General features: G+C 49.7%; 1 protein-coding gene across 1 annotated transcript; it reads left to right on the plus strand.

Moving 5' to 3' along the window:
- Positions 1-8,826: 8,826 nt before the first annotated feature.
- LOC123835762 (histone H2A.V) lies at positions 8,827-17,237 on the plus strand. The gene is made up of 5 exons (XM_045864983.3): positions 8,827-9,132; positions 11,371-11,448; positions 14,232-14,345; positions 16,148-16,277; positions 16,911-17,237. Exons 1-5 carry the CDS (start codon positions 8,842-8,844, stop codon positions 16,970-16,972), a joined length of 675 nt encoding a protein of 224 aa, XP_045720939.2. The 5' UTR covers positions 8,827-8,841; the 3' UTR covers positions 16,973-17,237.
- The last annotated feature ends 6,181 nt before the right edge of the window (positions 17,238-23,418 follow it).

The raw sequence follows: 23,418 nt of genomic DNA on the forward strand, positions 1-23,418 counted from the left end.
CCCCCCAGACGCATATTGAAAACACGTGGTATTAGTTCACCAGGTGAAACGACGCAGAACCTCGGTAGGTGCATTAATGGCCATCCCTTGTGTGTTATATGTTACTCTGGGTCACAAAGCAACCTCTGATGCAGAAATTGAATTGAAAAGCAACCTATTTTCTCATGATTTTAGGGTCCATTGAGTCAGGCATGGGCATGTCTTCCCTAGTGGCAAAACAAAAACTTTTGAGCCCCTGGAGTTGAGAGAAAAGTGTCTTTATTTCGTGAGCTCTGAGGAATGGAGGAATTGTTTGTTGGTTGCGTTTCCGATCGACTTTGTGTGTATTTCAGGCGAACAACTGGCATTCACAAGTAAGAAGTTGTGAAATGGAGTGATGCTCACCTGCATGCAGGCCTCCGGCGGCCCTGTGCTTCGTGTCATGAGACTACTGTGCAGTTTAGGAACGAGAAGATTTGTTCCTTCTTTTCTTTTTCTTTTCCTTTTTCTTTATTCTGCGTCCTACAGTGAGTGTTTCCCGACCGTACTTACGTCTAGCTGCTTCTGACCTTGAAGCTTTGGCTTAGAATTCAGAGAGAGCCTTTATGAATATGCACATCGTGTCCCCAGTAATGCCTAGTTCAGTGTGTGGGGAGCAGAGCTGCCGTTAGCACGTTCGGTTCTCAGGAAGAATGGCAGAAAACAGTGTGTGGGGAGCAGAGCTGCCGTTAGCAGTGTGGAATGTTCCAGGGCAGCAGCTGCTGTTTCCTGGCTGTGAAAACCCAGCTGGGGATGTCACTCAGGCAAGTGACTCATCGAGACAGGGGGGTCTCATTTGTCAGCCCAGCTGACACCATGCCTTTCCCGGGGAGGCTGCGAGCTTGCTTTGTTTTTTCTTTGCTTTTTTTTTGAGCTTGCTTTGGATACACCTGCTGACCTCTTCCAGACCCTGGCAGCTGACAGTTTTCTTTTTTCTTTTTTTTTTTAAAGATTTTATTTATTTATTTGACAGAGGGAGAGTTAGCGAGAGCAGGAACACAAGCAGGGGGAGTGGGAGAGGGAGAAGCAGGCTTCCCGCTGAGCAGGGAACCCAATGTGGGGCTTGATCCCGGGACCCCGGGATCATGACCCGAGCCGAAGGCAGACGCTAAAGGCTGAGCCACCCAGGCTCCCCAGCTGACGGTTTTCTGTTCCGTGGATGGGACTTGGGATAAAACAAGTCTGGGGGGACGCCAGGGCTTTTCACTGCGGGTTTCTACGCTGTCCCTGCCATTCGCCTTCAAAGCCCACACTTGGAGGGAGCCAGCCCTTCGGTTTCCCCGAAAAGCTGCTCTCACCCACCCTCCAAGGGCCAGGCCTCAGCTGGCAACAAGGGCGCATTCTAGAGCGGGGCTGGGGACACAGGCAGGGGCATTAAGCCCACAGTCAGCCTGGCCGAGCACCCGCCAAGCCCACAAACCGGGTCCTCCCAGGACTCAGCAAGCAGGACTTGACATGTTTTCACTTTGCAGCAAGGAGCACGTTTCCCCTTCGCGCGGAAGAAGGTACTCCCCCGCTGTTAAATCTCAACGCGTATGAAAGATGATTGCCAAACTGTAACACGTTCCAGTTACAGCCCGCCAGACTGAGCCAGGCTCCCGGAAGAAGAACTGAGTGGCTCTCGGAACGAGTCATGCTTCGGCGCCCTGAGCTAGGGCCGTTTCGGGGCCTTCTAGACTTGGGTATGGCCCAAGGGCAGCCACGGTTAAGAACAGCACTGTTCTGCCACAGCCGTTTTCCGGACTCTATTTGGGGCCTGGGGATTCTGGATGCATGAAGGTAAAAGCAAATCACACACAAATAAGAAATAGGTACAGACAAGTCAAAGAAAAAAGTGCCACCAGGGGTCCATAATTCTATGAAAGTAATCTCCCTCCTAATAAGAGAAATGCAAAGTAAAGCTACCTGAGCTGCTGTTTCTCAGCGACGGTCTGACAACGAAGTGCCCTGGTGATTCTGTGGGTATCACTGTGGAAGCGCACGACCCCCCTGGAAGGGTCTGGCGAGATCCAGCACGATCACCTGAGAACTTGGCCTTTGGCCCAGCAATCCCGATTCTAGGGCTCTACCCCAAGGGCATCCTGGCCACAGTTGTGGTAAATGCATGGCCACTGGGCCCCTTGGCCACTGTGTCACCACTCATTTGTGGCCAAATGTCTCTGTTGAACCGTATTCCTAACCTTTTCCTTTACGGCAAGCTGAAAAAGATTTTATTTGGAATAATAAAACAATTTCCTTATTTATTTATTTTTTGGGGGGGTCTTTTCACTGACTACAAGTCAAATTTGAGGAGGCTCAGATTTTTGATCGTTTTAAAAAGGAATTATAGGCCAGCGGGTTTTCTTTTTAAATGAACAGATGTTTGGCATTTGATACAGTTTGACGTCTGGCTTTTTTTTTTTTTTTTTTTTTTTTAAGATTTTATTTCTTTGTCAGAGAGAGAGAGAGACAGCACAAGCTGGGGGAGGGCCAGGCAGAGGGAGAAGCAGGCTTCCCGCTGAGCAAGGAGCCCGACGTGGGGCTCGATCGCAGGACCCTGGGATCATGACCTGAACCGAAGGCAGACGCTTAACCCAATGAGCCACCCAGGTGCCCCTAATGTCTTGCTTTTTTTCTTTTTTGAGTCTACCTTTTCAAATAGATAACACGTTTCAAAATAATACAAAAAGCAGATTGAAGTCTTGCTCCCTTCTGTCCCCATCTGTCCCCATCCTCCCGTGGTGACACTTGCCCTGGACTGGACCGTCCCGTGCTGCCTGTCACCTCAGCGCCCCCCCTCCCCCCACGTTGCCCAGCAGTTGTCATGTGTTACAGGATACTATTTCCACTTTTATTAGAGTGAGAAGACATGAGCTTGGGGGACCCCTAGCTTGTCCCGATTTGGGACCGAGTGCATCAGATACAGTGCGCGCTTGACCACAGTGTTAAAGTTGAGAAGAGACCAGCAGTGACCTTCTCTGTGCCTGACCCTTTCCAAACCCAACAGAGCACGTCCCCGTCAGTCCCGTGGGGAGGGCGTTCGCCCTGGGGTGGTTACAAACAGGTGCCGCTCTGTCAGGTGGCGGGAGGCGGTGCGGAGCCTGCCGTCTGGGGTCAGCAGGAAATCCTAGGTGGTGGGTGTTTGAGCTGCGAACAGAGGGAACCCCAAATGTTCTTGCTACAGTGGCTTTGTCAGTTAGGGTGTGGTGGAAATCTGTAACTATCCATTTTTTATAATACTTTTCTATTTCACGATAAACTTCCAGCAAGAGTGAGCTTTAAAAAGTATGTATCTGGAACGCCTGGGTGGCTCAGTCGGTTAAGTGTCTGCCTTCGGCTCAGCTCATGATCCTGATCCCAGGGTCCTGGGATCAACTCCTGCATCGGGCTCCCTGCTCCGCGGGAATCTGCTGCTCCCTCTCCTTCTGCCCCTCCCCTTGCTTGTGCTTTCTCTCTCTCTCTCTCTCTCTCTGATAAATAAATAAATTCTATTAAAAAAATTAAAAGTATGTATCTAATGGTGCACCCGGCTGGCTCATTTGGTAGAGCATGTGGCTCTTGATCTCAGGGTCATGAGTTCAAGCCCCACACTGGGCGTAGAAATCGCTTAAGTAAACTTTAAAAAAAAAAAGTGTGTATCTAACGAAAACTGAGTGAATACTGAGTGTCCATTTCCACATGTAACTTATAGAGAAGTTTTGTTGACCTTAGCGTCCTAGCAAGTTCAATGGCTGGAAAACCAGGAGACATGAATCTGCAGCCTCAACTTCAAAAATTAGCGGTCGCTTTAAATAAACTTTGCCCAGAGACAAGGATAGCTGTTAATACGTAGACGACTTCAGCCACGTGATGCCAGGTCAACCAGTGCCTCAACCTGGCTCAAATAGAATCAGCAACTTTATCAGTTCTCCTGAGGTTCAAATTTTCACTCAGTCCTTATGATCAATGCTGACGGTGAAATCATCTGATATCGTTTGAATGTTACTGTGAAATCAGTTTAAAAGTTCAACAACTGGGGCGTCTGCCTGGCTCCTGGGCAGACCATGGGACTCTTGATCTCAGGGTCATGAGTTCGAGCCCCACACTGGGCAAAAAGCTTAGCTTTAAAAAAAAAAAAAAAGAGTCCAACGACTAAGATGAAATTGTTCTTGTGGTAATAGGAACGCACAGCTGGCTGGAGCCTAGTGGTGCAAAAATGAAGAAATCTATGGAGCATAAGTGCACTCGGAATTGGACGTGGCACGCACATAACTCATAAGGTGTCTAAGCGAGCTGTGATAGCCTCCTGACTCAAACCTACACCATAGGGACACCTGGGTGGCTCAGTCAGTTAAGCGTCTGCCTTCAGGTCCTGATCCCAGGGTCCTGGGATTGAGCCCTGCATCGGGCTCCCTGTTCAGTGGGGAGCCTGCTTCTCCCTCTCTCTGCTGCTCCCCCTGCTTGTGCTGCTCACTCTCTCTGACAAATAAAGTCTTACCAAAAAAAAGTACAGAATAGTCTCCAACTTTTAACAGGTTTCAGAGCAGCTAAACTACAAAATTTTTGTGAAACAGTGAATGTTGAACCTAACAAGCCCTTGAGCACAGCGGTGTGGGTGTTCTCTCTTTGTTGTTCAACATCCTATTTTAGAAATGTTTGAGGGGTGCCTGGGTGGCTCAGTCATTAAGCGTCTGCCTTCGGCTCAGGTCGTGATCCCAGGGTCCTGGGATCGAGTCCCGCATCAGGCTCCCTGCTCAGCGGGGAGTCTGCTTCTCCCTCTCCCACTCCCCCTGCTCCTGTTCCCTCTCTAGCTGTCTCTCTCTCTGTGACAAGTAAATAAATAAAATCTTAAAAAAAAAAAAGTTTGAGCCATGAGCTGTTGAAAATCAACGTATACTGAATTGACATTTTTTTCTTGTAAACGAGACCTCTAAATTTTGGTGGTATTTTGTCCAAAATCAGTTGGAAACCATTCATTCAAGCATTTGCTGCATGAATTGGTAATAAACTTCAGCTTTTGTTATGTCCTGAATCGTCATTCTCCGCTATTTCCAAAGAAATCCATTTTAGCTGGTAAAAAAAAAAAAAAAGGAAAGGAACTTCAGCTTTTGAAACTCTTAGTTGCAATTATTGGGAAGTCACACTGGGAAACTGGAAAACAGTGAATGTGGTCCCTTCAGAAGGAAGGGAAGAATGAGCAAATTAAATATTGGCAGAGCACTCTAGAATATCTCAGCTGGTGGACAGACTCTATTAGTGGAATTCCTATTTTAAATTTAAATGTATATTCTGTCCTGCAATAGACTGAAATTGAGAGGGTCTCCGTGTTGTAGCACTAAAATTTGGTAAACAGTCAAAAGAATCAGAGACCACTTACAGATGACACAAGTCACATGGCCTTTCTGGATCTTTCTCGCATATAAAATGAGGATCCCAGATTGTACTTTGCTTTTTATTATAAGGATTAAAAAGCATGTATAGAAGGTACTTACCATTAGGATGGTGTCTGGCACAGAGCAGACCCTGAAATTTTAAGGCTGCGTGAGTTTTAACTCTTGAAAAATGTAGTCGTTTGTTCTATTATCACATTTTTTATTTTACTTCTCCCCCATGTAAAATTGAAGTATTTTTAAATGCATTTTTTATAAAGGCACTTATAAAGCTGACACATAGCCAAGGAACACAATTTAGAAAATACCAAAGAATATTCAAAAGCCAACCCACAGCTCACCCTAAATAATTCATTGTTGAATGTTCATTCATTTCCTGGCAATGCATTTCTATGTGAATGACTGAATGAGAAAAAGAAAACAAATTCTCTTCAGGCAGCTTCCAGTAACGTTTCTTGAAAAACTGTGCTTTGCACATTGAATCGTCTCGAAGCCCTTGTCAAATACGGAGCGACCAGAGACGGACTCTGGTCGATACCACTGATCTGTTTACCCTATGTCGGCACTGAACCATCTCGATCACTGCAGCCTTGTGGTAAGTTTTATTTTTTATTTATTTTAAAGTATTTTTATTTATTCACTTGAAAGAGAGTGAGCGAGAGCACAAGTGGGGGAGGGGCAGAGGGAGAAGCGACTCCCCACTGAGGAGGGAGCCCAACTCGAGACTTGATCCCGGGACCCTTGAATCATGACCTGAGCCGAACGCTTAACTGACTGAGCCACCCAGGCGCCCCATGGTAAGTTTTAAAATCAAGAAGTGTGGGTTTTGCATCAGTCACCCCCACTAAGTATGGTACTAGCGATGGTTTTTCCAGATGGCCTCTGTCGGGTTGAAGAAGTTCCCCTCTAATCTTCGTTGCTGGGTGTTTTTATGATGAAAGGTGCTGGATATTGTCAAATGCTTTTTCTGCCTCTATTGAGATGATCATGTGGTTTTTGTCCTTAATTCTACTAATATGGCATATTGCATTGATATTCCTATGTCAAACCAACCTTGCATTCCTGGGATATAAGCCTTTTTACATGTGGCTGAGTCTGTTCTCACAAGTTGAGGAATTTGTCTCTATATTTGTAAGGGAGATTGGTGTGTGAGATTTTTTTTTTTCTCATAGGGTCTCTGTCCTACTTTAGTCCCAGGGTAACACTGGGACTTTCCAATAATCAATTGGAAAGTGTCCCCTCCTATTTTTTGGAGGAGTTTGTGGTGGATGGGTATTAATTCTTCTGACAGAATTCAACAGTGAAGACTAGGTTTTTCTTTGTAGGAAGATCTTAAATTACTAATTCAATTTCTCTACTTGTCATACGTCTATTCAGGTTTCCTACTGTTTTCTGGAGTCTGGTTTGGGAGTTTATATCTTCCCAGGACTCTGCCCATTTCATGTAGGTTAAGGGCACACAGTTGTCCAAAAAACATTCCCCGATAGTCCTTCTTGTTTCTGTAAGGTTGGTAGTGATCTTCCCTCTCTCACTTCTGATATCACTAATCTGGATCCTCTTTTCTTTTTCTTGTTTAGTCTAGCCGAACGTTTATCAATTTTGTTGATCTTTACCAAGAACCAACTTTTAGCGTCATTGATCTCGTTCTGCTGTTTTTCTTATTCTCCACTTCCTCTCAAATCTGTATCATGTTCTTCCTTCTGCTTGCTTTTAGTTAGCTCTTCTTTTGTGTTTTATTGTGCAAGGAAACAATGCGTGCGCATTGCACAAATTCAAGGTGACTGGAGGTTTTTGTAAGGAAACTGTTTTCCTGCCGAAACATTTGTTGCTCCTTTGCTTTCCTTTTGGATTTGCTTCAAGGTAACCCAGCTAGAGGTGGGGCAGATGTAAATGTGAATCTAAAATAAAGTGGCCAGGAGTCCATGGTCACTAGTTGTGTGAGCAGAACTTCAAGTTCATTGTACTATTCACTCGACCTTTGCATACGTTTAAAACTTTTTCTTCTTTTTAAACAAACTTATTTTTTTAAGGGTTTTATTTATTTGTCAGAGAGGGAACACAAGCAGGAGGAGCAGCACACGGAGGGAGAAGCAGGCTCCCCGCAGAGCAGGGAGCCCGATGCGGGGCTCGATCCCAGGACCCCGGGATCGTGACCTGAGCCGAAGGCAGACGCTCAGCTGCCGAGCCACCCAGGTGTCCCCATTTAAAACTTTTCGTAATAAAGTATTACCAACATACATATCCTGTGCGTATCAGTCAAGGTCCGTCAGTTTCCAGAAAACACCACGCTGTCTGGACAGAGGATGCAAAGGGTTGCTAACTGGACAGAGTTGTCACCTGATGCTGGGTGAACTAAGCCGCTGACAACTCGGAGCTAGTCACCCTGAAGAACGAAAAGCAGAACCTTAGAGCCCCGGGGAAGGACCCGGGGGCGGGAGCGCAGCGCAGGGCTGGCGGGGCTGCTGCGCGGGAGGCGCGCCAGGCCGGTTTTGCGGGTGTTGGGAGAACAGATTCGGCTGCGGCCCTGGAAGGAGCAGAGCGTTGCTCGGGTGCCGCTCAGAGCGGACAGACGCGTCCCTCTCCCGCCGGCCTGGGTGTCCCTCCAGGGCGCCCCGTCGCACAACCCAGCCGCGAAGCAGGCGGCGAGCGGAGGTCCGTGCGGGCCCAGGCTGCGCACCTGGCCTCACCCAAAACCCGCGCCGTGGGACGGCCGTGGGACAACGAGGTGCCCTGCGCGGACCACACACCCAGGGAGCGAGGCGACAGGTCGGGTCTCCGGGGCGGAGTCTGCAGGTGCGCGGGGGAGGGGCGCGGGGCGGGCCGGGACACCGAGGGCACCTGCCCCGGGATGCCGGGCCCACACCCCGCCCCCACCCCGGCGGCCACAGGTCGCCCCCACGGAAACCTCCGGGTCCCGCCGGCGGCGCGGACGCCGCCCCCCGTGCCCGCCCCGCAGGCGCAGGAGCGAACCCCCGGCGGACGCCGGAGGAGGCGGCAGGCGTAGCAGGGACAAAGGCCGACGCAGGGCGCCGCGCGCGCGGAAGGATAACGGCAGGACCACCCCGGCGGGGCCGGTCCTGGGGCGGCCGGCCGCACTCCGGTGTCCGCGTTCTGTCCGCGCTCGGGCGCCGCCGGGACCCGAACGCCCGCCACCGAGGGCCTCGGCCTGCGGGCAGCACGCGCACAAGCTAGGCCCCCCGTCGCTGGCGCCCCAAGAGTTCCTCACCGGCCGCAGAGCGGGCGCAGAGAGCGCGCGGGAAAGCCACCGCCGCCTCCGCTCGCCCCACCCATTGGCTAACCCCGCCGTCGTTCACGGCGGCCCGCCTCCCTGCTCGCGGGCGGTGTTCTCATTGGCTGGCTACCGACAGCCGTCCGCCCTCATTGGCCCGCCCCTCCGTTCGTCGGGCTGGAGCCCTGGAGACAGGCCGAGAGCCGCGCGTGGCCCCGCCCCCGCCCGCACACAGGCGCGTCGGTGATGGGGCTGGAGGCCCCGCCCCCGCGTGCCGTGTGCAAAAACAAACAGCCGTTAGGGAGGAGGTGCCGGGGGCGGGGCCTGGCTAGAAGAGGTCGCACGATTGGGCGGCCGCCGGGGTTCAAACCAGCAAGGCGAGCGGGGATTGGCCGGGGCGGTGCGGAGCGGGCCCCGGTTATTGTCCGGGCTCCGGCGGCGGCAGCGGCGGCGGCGGCGGTCGGTGCTCCGGGGTGGCGGCTCGGCGGCGGCGGCGGCGGCTCGGCGGGAGCGAGGGCGGGAGCGGCCGAGACCATGGTGAGGGTGGCGGCCGTGCGGCGGCGGCGGGTGGCGCCGCTACCTGTTGAGGCGTCGCCGCCCCGCCCGCCGTGGCGCCGGCGCGCAGAGAGGGGAGCGGGCCGTGAGGCCGGCCTGTGTCCCGGGCGGGCAGCCTCTCGGCGGTGTCCCCGGGCAGCGCCGCAGACCCGCGTCCCTCCGCCAGCGGCCAAGCGCACGGGCCCGTCTCGGGAGCTACAAATGCCGGCGGCGGCGAGTTGTGGGCTTGCTGCTGAGCCGCGGCCCCGGGCGGGTGTCGGGCCGGCCGGGCCCCTCCGACCCGGCGCGGACCTCCGCGGGCCGCTGCGTCTCTGCGGCTCGGTGCCCGCTGCCTTTCCGAGCGAGTGGGACAGCGCACACCGCGGGTCCGCGGCTGGCACCGCGTGACGAGAGTCCCCTCGGGCTCTGGCAGGTGGCGGCTCGTGATGGGAGCTCGCTCGTCCCTCCTGGCCCGGCCCGGGGACAGCGGCCGTCGCTGTAAACTTCTGACTCCGGGGCTAAAGCGCTTTCGGTGTCGGCCGCGCGAGTGAGGAGCTCAGTGTCAGCCGAAGCCAGAAACCCGAAATGACACGGGTCCTCCTCCTGTGTAGCCGTGCGGGCGGGAGTTGCTCAGGTGTGAGGGGCGCCCCAGCCTTCCCTGTCGCTGAAGGACCGAGCGTAAGGAAGGAGTAGTTTGTAGACGTGTTTCCTGCTCCGAATACCTGCTAACCTAACAGCGTTTGGGGAGCTAAACGTTAAACCGACTGAGAAGAAACAAACGAAAAACCACTGCGACAGGCAACTGGGCGGAGTGTGTGCGATTGATTTTGGTAGCTCGCAAATTCTCTTAAGAAACGCGCATTAGGAAGGATCTGCGGGCCCAAAGCTTCGCTCCACTCCCCGAGACAGCTGGCCCATCTTGTAAACTGATTTTACGTTTTAAGCAGCTTTTTTTTTAAACTGAAGCCGTATCGGATTGGGCCGGTAAAATCGCAGTCCAGAAGAGAACCTGGGTTTCTCTGCCAGGCGGCTTCTCGCTGTCCCCTCCCCAGAGGCCCCTGACTTGTCGGACTCGCTGCCACCTCCCGGAAACGCACGTGCACACGTCCTGTGTGTGCAGTGCCCCGTGTTGCAGAAGTAGGAGCTCACTGCCCTCGCACATGCTCCGCCTTTTTCTCGAAGAAATCTGTTGCGGGGGTTCTGTATCGCACACACCGCGTCTCATTTGTTGAAATGGCTGCATACTTTCCCCTGCGTCTCTGGACGATGTCCTGTTTGTAAGACGTTTTGAATATTTCTTTTGCTAGCTGTTGATAGTAGGGTTTGTTTGACCCTTTTGGTGTAAGCTGGCAGCAAATACACGTAACAAAACTTGCCATTTTAGCCACTCTTCAGTGTCCAGTCAGGGGCGTTAAGTCCATTCAGTTGTTACGCAGCCGGCACTGCCAGTCATCTCCAGAGCTCTTCCTTCCTCCCCCAGTGAAACTCTGCTCCCATTACGCACTAAGCCTCTGTTGCGGCTCCTCTCCAGCCTCTGGCAACCACCCTTCTCTGCGTCCCTCTGGCTGGGACCAGGGGCCTCCTGTAAGATGCATCAACAGTATTTGTCCTTTAGGGCCATGGCTTTAGGGTTTGTCCGTGTCCGAGCAGGTGCCAGAATGTCCTCTTCATAGCTGAGCACTCGTCCATTTTACGCGTGCACTGCACTCCCTACCTCCAGAGACACGGCCGTTTCTGTCTGGACGTGCGCGGTCGGAGCCCCTGCTTTCAGTCCTGTGGGTGGAGACCCGGGGTGGGATTGCTGGGTCACGTGCTGTTTCCAAGAGTAAGTTTTTGAGGGTTTGGTTTTTTTAAGGTGCTTTTTTTCCTCTCTCCCCAAATAGCTAACTTCTGACTATTTCTGTGGAAATGATACATGGTAACTTTTTTTAAATGTCTTTAAAATATTTCATTATGAAATATTTCCAGCGTAAAAGTTATATTGACTTGATGAAGATTCTTCAGGGTTAAATTTAACCTAAATTAACTTTTAGGAACCTCATTTTAAATAGATATTTAAGGTTTGACATCATGATTATATGAATTAATAAATGGTGATATAACACATGTATATCTGAAATTGAGGAAGGAGATCACCTAGAGTTTTTTTTAACTACCTGAGGTAAAACTGGAAGAAATTGTTTCCCAAATATTTTTGAAATAGCATTTCCAACTCTTCACCTGGACCTTTTTTTCACTTAGGCTGGAGGCAAAGCCGGAAAGGACAGTGGGAAGGCCAAGGCTAAGGCAGTGTCTCGCTCCCAGAGAGCCGGTCTGCAGGTAAATGATGCTCTCGTAATTCACTATTAAATTAGTTTTACTGTTGTGATTCAGGACCCATAGATGTTTCATTAACTATGAAAATGTACTTGTATTGCTGGCCTTTTAATGAGATTATTTGGTCTAAATTTAAATCCTAAAACAACAGTCTTTTACTTCGTATTCTTCTAAATGAAAACAAGTTGTGAAATGACCTTAAACGAACTCTGTGATTTAGCTCTCTTAAAATCTGTTACTTCTAGATCGTAAGTATGTTCCTGGCTCTTTTATAAATTGTATCACATTAAAATAAGTCTGCTTCAATTTTTCTTTTGGAGAAGGTATCTGCAGTGGTATGGTTACTCTGAGGATGAGATAGAGGTAACTCTGAGGATGAGATAGACTTGGGTAGAATAATGGGCTATTCATTTGTCCTTTGAATATTTCCCCAGTAGCTTCAGTTGCAGACTGGAGTGATGTACTCAAAACACTAAATATTTTCAAACTTCTTATATTTCAGTTGTTGCAACTTTAATCCCCAAACTCAAGATTTTCTGAATGAGTGAGAATTACTCCCTGCATATAAGAGACCCTTTTAAAAGGAAAGTGTGAAGGCCAGACTGTAAGGTTGGGGCTTTTATCCTCTTGGCTGTGGTGAGCCACTGAAAGTTTTGGAGCAAGAGGATGACATGATCCAGGGGTACTGAAGGAAGGGGGGTGAAGTTACTCTTGATGGTAAATTCTGTATTTTAGAGCATCGTGTAAACCTGAAAATGTCAGGTGACAGCGGGAAGACCGCGGAGGCTGTTTTGGTGCTTTTAGGGGTCAGGTTACACAGACCTGAGCCAGAGCAGGGCGGAAGGAATGGGAGGCGTGTGTGTGTCCTCCACGAGGGGAAGGGGAGGCATAGGGTTGAGAGGCAAGGGGAGAAAGGTTTCCCTAAGGCTCGGAATCTGAGGGTCAGAGGAGTTTGTCTTGTGGCAGAAACAGGTTATGACATAATTTCAGGTGAGTGATTTGAAGTTCCAGCAAAACACACACAAAGACATCCAAAAGTCATAGATCTGAGCCCCCTTTCCAAGAGGGAGTGATCGAAAGAATGACAAGTTTAAGATCATGTATGTAAAGTTGGTAGTTGATGCTATGGATGTTTGCTATGTAGAGCATGAGAAAGGAACACGAGGACCCGGGTGGACCCTCAGAAACACATGGTATTTGAGTCAGAGAAAGAAAGGCCTGAAGACCAGCCTGAACTGGAAGACCATTAGAACTCTGTAATCTCTGCAGCTGACGAAGAAATGGGGTTGCAGGTCCTAATATGCCTGCTCTGGGGGAGCTCAGGATTACTTAGTGAAGGAGTGTAAACAAACAGAATACCATGCCTTTCCTCCTTAAGAATTTGATCTAGAAATGGCCACTAGATTTGGCAGTTCAAGTGTTACCACTGACCTTCAAGAATGATGTTTGGCCTGTGGAAAGAGCCAAGATGTCCATCGACAGATGAATGGATAAAGAAGATGTGATATATATATACAGTGGATTATTACTCAGCCATCAAAAGGAATGAGATCTTGCCATTTGCAACGACGTGGATGGAAATGGAGGGTGTTATGCTGAGTGAAATAAGTCAATCAGAGAAAGACATGTATCATATGACCTCACTGATATGAGGAATTCTTAATCTCAGGAAACAAACTGAGGGTTGCTGGAGTGGGGGGTGGGGTGGGAGGGATGGGGTGGCTGGGTGATAGACACTGGGGAGGGTATGTGCTATGGTGAGCGCTGTGAATTGTGCAAGACTTGAATCTCAGATCTGTACCTCTGAAACAAATAATGCAATATATGTTAAGAAAAAAAAAAAAAAGAAGAAGAAGGTAGCAGGAGGGGAAGAATGAAGCAGGGGAAAAGAATGATGTTTGGCAAAAGCCAGGTTTGGATTGGAATAAAACAGGTGACAGGAAAGTTAGGGTTTCAGGATTTCCTTTTAAATTTTGCCTTTGGAGAGGCGCCTGGGTGGCTCAGTCGGTTAGGTGTCCGACTCTTGAGCTCGAGGTGGTGAGTTCAAGCCCCGAGTCGGGCTCCATGCTGGGCGTGGCGCCTACTTAAACATAAATCAGTCAGTCTTGCCTTTGGAAAGGAGATATGTAGACAAACTGGAGCTGTTGCCACAGACGTGGAGTTGTTTTGAGTGAGGTGCAGATGAAAGGAGCGAGTGGGAAGGTGGTAGAGCTGCCGCGGTGCTGGGGAGCAGTGTGGGGGTGGGGTGGGGGCGGTCAGGGGTGCAGGGGTGCGGCACAAGGACCCCTGTGAGCTGAGAAAGTTCCTCCTCTCAGAGTCCCGGTGAGAAAATGGTGTTAGTTTTTCTTAGCTATCAGATCACCTCCTGAAACAGCAAGGAAGGGTGGCGCTGGGGCCTGAGGAAGGTGGTGGGAGAGGAAGTCCCATGAGGCTGTTCCGTGAAGGGATTAATGATCCTGACACGACACGAGGCCCTGTGGGACGTGCAGTGGGTGCTGCACCACGTGGTTTCTCTGCCCGTGGCTATGACGCTCCATATTGGGGTTGAATTCCTGGTTCGTGGTGTTCTACCTTTTCTTCTCTCCTCCGGAGGGTAAGTGGCATGAAGATTTGGGGCTCCTTACTAGGACATGCACAGGTCCTAGGAACTGTTCGTTGCTAGATAGGTCTGATTTCTGATAGGCACAACCAAATTTACCTTCTCTCCTGCGTTACCCCCGTTACTCAGCCTTCGGTCACAGGCTAAGACTCTCAGGTGCTTCCCATCCTGGTGGTCTGTCTTTCAGTTTCCCGTGGGCCGCATCCACAGACATTTGAAGACTCGCACTACGAGCCACGGGAGGGTCGGTGCCACGGCTGCTGTCTACAGTGCTGCGATCCTGGAGTACCTCACTGCGGAGGTGTGCTGGGGGGCTGTCTTGTGTGTGGGGTCAGGAAGGGGCCTGCACTCGGAAGGGCCGGAACCGATGGAGTCGGGGCTCGAAACAAAAAGACATACGCCCTTTTGGATGCCTCGTACCGGCTTGTTACTCAGTACCAGGGTCAAAAGGCACCTTGATGTACTCTTGTTCAGACAAGGGTCAGCAATCCCTATTTTTAAGCGATGTGGCAAAGGAACATCCTATACTCTCAATACCACACTAGTAACACAGGGAGCCATGACTGTACGTATCACTGCTGTGTGATCTTTGTGAGGTTAGACCAGAAACTCCTTGTGAGTGAAGATTTGGGGTGGGGTAAGGGTTTGCCAGTGTGATGATACGTTTTTTAAAATCACAGATATGTGATGGTGATAAGGAATTTGGTAAAAGACCTAGTGGATCCTTTTGGTTCTCTGTGGGGTCGTATGCATAAAATGCCGTATCTTGGTCAGTTTGACATTTCGGAAGATAAGTTAATGAATCCTTAATAGTTGGGTGATGGATCAGCGGTGCCTCCATTCCGGCCCCTTCTCAGGCTCCGAAACTCCTTCAGTCACATCCCAAGCCAGGGAAGTAACTAGAGTAGCAGGCAAGTCAGGTGGTGGTGATATAGCCAACCTGGTGGAACAGGAAGGTTCTTCCTCAGGAGGGCTGTGGTTGGGACCGGGGCTGAAAGATGGAAGTTTGATGTGTGTATTGTCACCGCTGCCATTCCGTTAGCCTCCCTGAGTCCTTGACCTACAGACAGTCTCGTCTCTGTAAGGTCCTAGGCCAGGGATTTAGTGTGGGCAGCGGGGAGCCTCTGCCCCGCTTTCTCCCGCAGCTCACACCAGTGTGCGTGTGCTTCGCGGCAGACTTTGAAGAGGGGCACACTGCTTTGACTCGTGTGGAGGCGTAGTCTTCTGGCTCAGAATGTTCCAGATACTTAAGTTTGGGGGTTTAGTTATTAGCAGAAGTAAAGAATATACTGGAATCTAAGGTCAGGGATAATCACTTTTCAGCCTTGGCTTTGCACTAGGATCACTTGGGGAGCTTTCGAAAGATGCTGCTACCAGGCCGCCCCCCAGACCAGCCGGAGTCTCAGGGGATAACGGAGTAGGGTCCCGGCGGCTTGTAAAGTGTGCCTGTGGCTTCCGGTGCACACCAGGGCTCCCGCCGCTCCGTCTCCACATGGCTCCGGGGAGTTACTTCTGTCGGACTTCCATCAGGAGTTGTATAATGCTGGTGTAGTCCGGGGAGGCAAAAAAACAAATTACAGATGCAGTTTTACGGCCAGCTGGGACTTGGAAATTCTTTTAGTTGAAAATTCCCATTCTAGAAGAAAGCATGCTGCCTGCAGATTATAGGGCCCAGAGATGTTAAAAACTCTGAGTGAGAAATTACTTTCATTATGTTTTTAAACTTCTACGAGTACTAAGAAATACATCCCAGCCGTTAAGGGCTGGGCGAAAATAGACTACAGGGACATGGGAAAAGAATGATTTTCCTAGATGTTCACACTGAGAATCTCGGCGAAGGGATAGTGTTCTCCCTCGCCCTTCTTTCTGTAGCAGCAGGTTTCTTGCTCAAGTGTCTAGTGTTCCTACAGCAAGTGGATATAAAAGGGCCCAGTGAAGTAAGGAGATCCCTCTAAAAGCATCCGAAGCACGAAAGACCCGTGTTGTCGGTTCATGTATCTGTTGCGTACGGATGCTGCAGGGGTCTTTGTTGCTATAATTGCACGTCTCCGCCGATCCTCAGACCGTTCACCCTCTGACCTGCTCTCTCTGGATGCTTCGTAGGTGCTGGAGCTGGCGGGCAACGCTTCCAAGGACCTCAAGGTAAAGCGGATCACTCCGCGCCACTTGCAGCTTGCAATCCGTGGTGATGAAGAGTTGGATTCTCTTATCAAGGCGACCATCGCTGGGGGTGGTACGTAGGATTACCTCTTCAGCCTCGCTCGTCACTGGCCTTTGTAAGATGACATATGTGAGATCAGGGGTCGCCAGTGCATGTGAAGTCAGCTAGAACACACACACACACACGTGCGCGCGCGAAGTCCCTCAGTGTTGGGTCCATTACAACGAAGGCTTCTTCTGTTCATCCTGATCTGAATACATATTTCTTCTTGTAGCCAAATACAGTGCTACTTTTATTATAGCTAGCTCCCTGGCTAAAGCTCATACATGATATTTGAAACTAGTGTTTAAAATATTTCCCATACCCCGTAACTGTGTCTTAGAAATGATCTTGAGAAACTGCTCAGGGTACTGCTCTTGGAAGTCAGGGCTGAGATCAGGGCATGCGTCGGGATGAGTGCAGGTGAGATGTGAGCCGTGGTTCTCAGTCCTTGCGGGATCACCTTCAGAGAACCTCCTGAAGGCTGTGGGTGCTCTTGGTTTCGCATAGTTTTAGTGGGGTTCCTGGACCCCAAGAGTGGGAGCCCTTGCTGTAGGTACTGTCACAGGGTCAGCGTGTGAAAGGCCCCAGTGACTGGCATTTCTGTGTGGTCGCTCTTCGTCGAGGCACTGAGTTGTTCATGTGTTTCTGTGCGTTTCCCTCCAGGTGTGATCCCGCACATCCACAAGTCTCTGATTGGAAAGAAGGGACAGCAGAAAACCGCTTAGAGCATCGTTTTAACCAACCCCCTTCCTCCCCGTCATTGTACTGTAACTGGGACAGAAGAAATAATGGGGATATGTGGAATTTTTAAAAGAGGCGGATGGAAAAGCATAGACAATGACCGTAGACGCGCTAAGAGACATTTGTACGTTCTTAGGCTCAAAGTTTGATAAAGTACCTTTCCATGTGGCGGCACTCGTGTGTTGATTGCTAGGGTCCTCCCGTGTGTTTTATACAAAAATGGAATTGATAAACCAGTTTTTACAAAAATTTGTCTCAAAACTGTTCTGTTCATGATGTGTTGGAACTGTTTTGCTCCTACTTTGAAATTTTTAAAATTTCAAATCGGTTATCCTATGTTCGTGATAATTTTTAAACAGAAGTTGGGAATACGGATTTCCCAGGATTGATACCATATCCTTATATCGAATCTTAGGTGCTCTCCATTTGCAGTACACACCATTATTTTACACACAATGAAGGAAGGAAAAAGTGCCAGTTAAACCCTCTTAGGAGAGGCATCCTGATTCCCAGAGGGACTCGAGGGCGAAAACGTCCATTCAGAATTGATGAAATAGGATAGTGGAATTGTTCTGATTTATTTACTGCGTACTTACTATGTGGCAGGCCCTGAACTAAGTGCTTTGGTGATCAAGAAATTCTGTTACACCCGCTTTTAAAGATCTGGAAACCGAGGCTCACAGAAGTTACCATTAGCCAGAAGACATTTATCTTGTAGACAGAAAACGGCCGAACTGGAATACAAGCCTCGATTTGGCTGACTCCAGAGCCCACACTCTTACCTGGAATTAAAGTTAAAATTTGTCAGAGTTCTCTGTTTTTACTTAAACTTCCAGCTTTTAGTGGTCTTTCATGGATAAAGTATAACATTCAGCAATTTGTGCCATATTTTTAGAAAATATCTTACTTTGTCAGTTTCTAGGTAACTTGGAAGATTTAATTAATGTGCCAATTAATGGTCCATCAGAAAGTTCTATTTTTCTGCTGGGAGGTCTTCATTCAAAAAGAAAATTTTTAAATGTTTGCTAATGTAGCGCTATCAAAACAAAACTCGTTTTAAAAAGCTTATTTTATTATGGAAATTTTCAAAAATACCGAAAAATAAAGAGAATAGTATAATGAACCCCGGTGTACTCCTCCTCCAACTCCTAGCTGCTGCCCTGTGGTCAGCTCTGTTTTACCTGTATGCCCCCCGGATCCCTCCTCCCTCTGGGTTGGTTTGACTCCCGTTTTTGTGTCTGCGTACCCACTGAGTCTCTAGAGATGGGGCACTTTTGGGACCATAATCACAATCTTTTTTTTTTTTTTTTTAAAGATTTTATTTATTTATTTGAGAGAGAGAGAATGAGAGACAGCATGAGAGGGAGGAGGGTCAGAGGGAGAAGCAGACTCCCCGCCGAGCAGGGAGGCCGATGCAGGACTCGATCCCGGGACTCCAGGATCATGACCTGAGCTGAAGGCAGTCGCTTAACCGACTGAGCCACCCAGGCGCCCCATAATCACAATCTTAAGACAGCATTTTACAGTATCAGATCTCTTCAGTGTCCAAATTTTCCTCTCAGCTCTTTACCGTTGGTTTATCTGAATCAAGGTGCAGACACGTTCTGTATCTGTTAACGTCACCTCTACGCCCACTGTGGAGCTCAAACAACCCCGAGATCGAGTTGCCCGCTCCTGCGACAGCCAGCCGGGCGCCCCGGCACGTTCTGTATCCTAACGTTTCGTTGATGCCCCTTGTTCTTTCTCAATCTATAGGCTTCTCTTCCCTCTTCGTTTTTCTTACAATTTGTTTTTTGAAGAAACTGTGTTTTCTCTACAGAATTGTCTCTGGATTTTCCTGACTGCATCCTAATGGTATTTAAGATGTTTTTCTGTCCCCTGGATTTCCTGTGCACTGACAGATCTAGGCGGGTTGGTTTGTGTTCCGTTTTGCTTTTTTACAAAAATAATTCCGAGGTAACACTGTGAACTTCCTGTTGGGCCACGTCAGGGGGCACCTAATCCTGTGTGTCTTGTGCGCGGCCCTGCCGGGCAGTTCTGGCGCCTGTGAACCGTCCCTGGCCAGACGCGGGCTTCCGCTGGGGTGGGGGGTCCTTGTGCGTTCCTTCTGCGTCCGGAATTCTGCCCAGAGCTTTTGCTCTTTGATTTACAAGGCGGGCTAAGAAAACATCAAATTATGATTAGATCACCTCAGCACGTATTTTGAAGAAGTTTGTATATTGAGAGGGCCCACAGTTAACGCCTGTGTGAAGTCTTAGTCCTTTTCAGAAGCCAAAGTAGCAACAGAAAAGAACGCAAAAGTCATCAACAGAGAATAGTGTCTTTTCCTAGAATTTTTTTTTCTTAAGGTTTTATTTAGGGGCGCCTGGGTGGCTCAGATGGTTAAGCGTCTGCCTTCGGCTCAGGTCATGATCCCAGGGTCCTGGGATCGAGCCCCACATGGGGCTCCGTGCTCCGCGGGAAGCCTGCTTCTCCCTCTCCCACTCCTCTCCCCCGCTTGTGCTCTCTGTCAGGTGAATAAATCTCTTTTAAGAAGGAAAAAAAAAAAGATTTTATTTATTAGAGCGAGCGTGTGCGTGAGAGAGGGTACGAGTGGGGTGAGGGGCAGAGGGAGAAGCAGGCTCCCCGCTGAGCAGGGAGCCCGATGTGGGGCTCGATCCCAGGACCCTGGGATCGTGACCCGAGCCGAAGGCAGATGCTTAACTGACTGACCCACCCAGGCATCCCGAAACTTTTCTTCAAAAAGTTTTTTTATGCTAAAAAAAAGACCCTCAGGATACCTGGGTGGCTCAGTCGGTTGAGTGTCTGACTGTTGATTTCAGCTCAGGTCATGATCTTCGGGTCATGGAATCAAGCCCTACATTGGGCTTCCCACTCAGCGTCGAGTCTGCTTAAGATTCTCCCTCCCTCTGCCTCTGCCCCCTCCCTCTCTAAAAAAAAAAATAATAAATAAAAATTTAAAAACTAAGTAAGACCCACTCTAACATCTAAACGTTTTAAAAAAGATTTATTTATGTATTTTAGAGAGAGAGCACAGGGGAGGGAGAGACAGAGAGAGAGAAGCAGACTCCTTGCTGAGCGTGGGGCTCGATCCCATGACCCTGATATTATGACCTGAGCCCAAACCAAGAGTCACACGCTCAGCTGACTGTGCCACCCGGGTGCCCGTAACATCTAAAACTTTCTAAACAGTAACTAACTCCAGACCTGTTTTCCATGGCACAGCCCAAATGCCTGCAGTAGCACTTGCGAGAGGAGGATTTCTCTAAGAAATGGGAGGGAGAACGTGAGTTATGTCCTGAGAACGAGGAATGGTGTTTATACGGGGACTTAAGACAACCGGCCTGAAGAGATCTGATCTGCAGTGGAAATGGGAAAGGCCATGGGCTTGGGTGCCCACTGTGGAATTTGTTCCTTTTTTTTATCGAGGTGTCATCGGAATACAACATCTTAGTTTCGGTGTACAACCTAATGATTCCACACTTGTACCTATTACGACATGAGCACCGTGGTCACCACGCAGGACGGTTCTGGGTAGATGCCCTGCTGCGCGGTCCGGCCCCAGGTCCTCCTCATTTGATGGCTGAAGTTTGCACCTTCCGGCCCCCCGCACCCATTTTGCCCACTCCCCGCCTCTGTTCTCAGTGTCTGTGAGCCTCGTTTTGGTTTTGTTTGTTGCTTTTTGTTTTTAAGAATTTATTTTTACGTGAGTAACCTCTACGCCCAAGGTGGGGCTGGAACAACACCCCCCCCCCCCCCCCGGCCCCTAGATCCAGAGTGGCGCCCTCTACTGACTGAGCCCGCTGGGCGCCTCATGTTTTTGTTTGTTTTTTTTCAAACTATTTGTTCAGCTTTATTTGGACTTGAGAATCGTGACATTGGTACTTGAAGAAAGTCCCCTGGTAATGTAACTGATTTATCAAGTAATACAACTAATTGAAGGGGGGAAAAAGCCAGAAACCCCATCTGGAAACCATTGGAACTCACAAGGTGCCCCCACTCCCAGTCTTGACTCACTAAAGGAAGGGTGAACAAAAATGCATGCACCTAGGCTTTAAAAGAAAACCTCTTGGGGGGCCTGGTGGGCTCAGTGTTTAAGTGTCTCCCTTCGGCTCAGGTCATGGTCCCGGGGTCCTGGGATCAAGCCCCGCATGGGGCTCCCTGCTCGGCGGGAAGCCTGCTCCTCCCTCTCCCACTCCCCCTGCTTGTGTTCCCTCTCTCGCTGTCTCTCTCTGTCAAATAAATACATAAAATCTTTAAATAAAAAGAAAACCTCTCATTCTTTTCGTTCGCTTTCATTAACACAGTGTCCATTGTATACACAGACCTAAGGGTTATTTGCAAAAGCACCCTGCGTACCGATTTCTCCTCTGGCGGGGATCTGAGAGCATCTGGAAGGAAGCGTGCGTGCACGAGTCCGTAGGGCCCCAGCAGCTGCAGCGGACGCGCAGACCTGCCGCTCTCCTGCGGGTTTCCCTGCTACGTTACTGTATGTCTAGGTGCCCTGTGGCTTTCGTCGGTTTATTTAAACAAGCCAGTTCACCCATTTCTCCCACTCCCACCCCCCCACCTGTGGCGACCACGCATCTGTTCTGAGCTCCGTAGCTGCTGCGGTCTCGGATTCCACATGTACGTGACAGCCTACGGTCTTGGTCTGATTCCTTTCACTTGCCATGACCCCGTCCGCTCCATCCGTGTGGTCACCAGGGGCAAGATTCCACTGGTTTTGACGGCTGGGCGCGCCGGTGCGTACCCACCCATCTCCATGCAGCCGTCTGCCGACGGACACCCGGGTCGTCTCCGTGGCTTGGCTGGTCTGCTAAGGCTGCAGTGGACACGGGAGTGCAGGGGTCTTCCCTTCGGATAAGGAGCTGGAAGTGGGATTGCTGGATCACACGGGAATTCTGGGTTTCGTCTTTTGAGGACCCTCCATCCCGTTCCCCAGAGTGGCTGTAGCAGTTGGCATTCGCGCCGGCAGCGCACGTCGGTTCCTTTTCCCACATCCTCGCCAGCCCGTGTCTCCTGGGAGGTTGGCCCTCCTGACAGGTGTGACGCATCTCGTGGTTTGCTCTGCGTTTCCCTCAGGATGTGATGTGAGCAGCTGGTCGTCTACCTGGTGGCCACGTGCATGCCTTCGCTGGGAAAATGTGTATTCCAAGTCCTCTCCCCATGTTTTGGTTTTTGCCCTTTTTTTTTTAAGATTTTGTTTTTAAGTAATCTCTACACCCAACATGGGGCTTGAACTCACAGCCCTGAGATCAGGAGTCACACATTCTGCCAACTGAGCCAGCCAGGCGCCCTGAATTGAATTGTTTATTTGCCATGGAGTTGTAGGAGTTCTTTCTATATTTTGGATATTAACCCCTTACCAGATAGATGGTTTGCAAATATCTTCTATTGAGTAGGTTGCCTTGTTAATTTGTTGATAGTGCAGTGGTTCTTTTTGACAACATGTTATTATGAAAAAAAATTTTTTTTTAAGATTTTTTATTTATTTGACAGAGAGACAGCGAGAGAGAGAACACAAGCAGGGGGAGTGGGAGAGGGAGAAGCAGGCTTCCCGCCGAGCAGGGAGCCCGACGCAGGGCTCGATCCCAGGACCCCGGGATCATGACCTGAGCCGAAGGCAGACGCTTAACCGACTGAGCCACCCAGGCGCCCCGAAAAAAAATTTTTTTAAAGATTTTATTTATCCATGGGCGCCTGGGTGGCTCAGTTGGTTGAGCGACTGCCTTCGGCTCAGGTCATGATCCCGGGATCCTGGGATCGAGCCCCGCATCGGGCTCCCTGCTCGGCGAGGAGCCTGCTTCTCCCTCTAACCCTCCCCCCTCTCATGTACTCTCTCTCTCTCTCATTCTTGCTCTCTCAAATAAATAAATAAATCTTAAAAAAAAAAAAAAAGATTTTATTTATCCATGAGAGACAGAGAGAGAGAGGCAGAGGAACTCGATCCCAGGACCCCAGGATCGTGTGACCAGAGCCAAAGGCGGACGCTTAACCGACTGAGCCCCCAGGTGTCCCTATTATGAAAATTTTTTAACATGTACAAAAGTTATAATCACTATGCAGTCAGTAATTCTTTTTTTAAGATTTTATTTATTCAAGAGAGAGATAGCAAGAGAGAGCGTGAGTGGGGGATGGGGAGAGGGAGAAGCAGACTCCCCGCTGAGCAGGGAGCCCGATGTGGGGCTCGATCCCAGGACCCCGAGATCATGACCTGAGCAGAAGGCAGACGCTTCACCGACTGAACCACCCAGGCGTCCCTACAGTCAATAAATCTTATACCTACCTCTTAGAGTCTACAGTTAATATTTTACTCTATTTTATCACGTAATTATTCATCTGTGGGATGGCCCTCATTTGCCTGATGTTTTTATGCTCTATTTGTCCTGGTCTTTCTTGCTAGAGAAGAGAAGGTGTTCTTCGACCG

The sequence above is a fragment of the Mirounga angustirostris genome, unplaced genomic scaffold (assembly GCF_029215605.1).
Source record: "Mirounga angustirostris isolate CCGP_5_RB_7025 unplaced genomic scaffold, mMirAng1.0.hap1 SCAF_12, whole genome shotgun sequence".
NCBI lineage: Eukaryota > Metazoa > Chordata > Mammalia > Carnivora > Phocidae > Mirounga > Mirounga angustirostris.

Bases quoted from the DNA above. Each gene is read 5' to 3' on its own strand.
- LOC123835762 (XM_045864983.3), top strand. From the start codon at position 8,842: ATGGGGCTGGAGGCCCCGCCCCCGCGTGCCGTGTGCAAAAACAAACAG. The intron at 11,449-14,231 runs GTAAATGATGCT...TCTGTCTTTCAG, and splicing joins CCCAGAGAGCCGGTCTGCAG to TTTCCCGTGGGCCGCATCCA. The intron at 14,346-16,147 runs GTGTGCTGGGGG...GATGCTTCGTAG, and splicing joins TGGAGTACCTCACTGCGGAG to GTGCTGGAGCTGGCGGGCAA.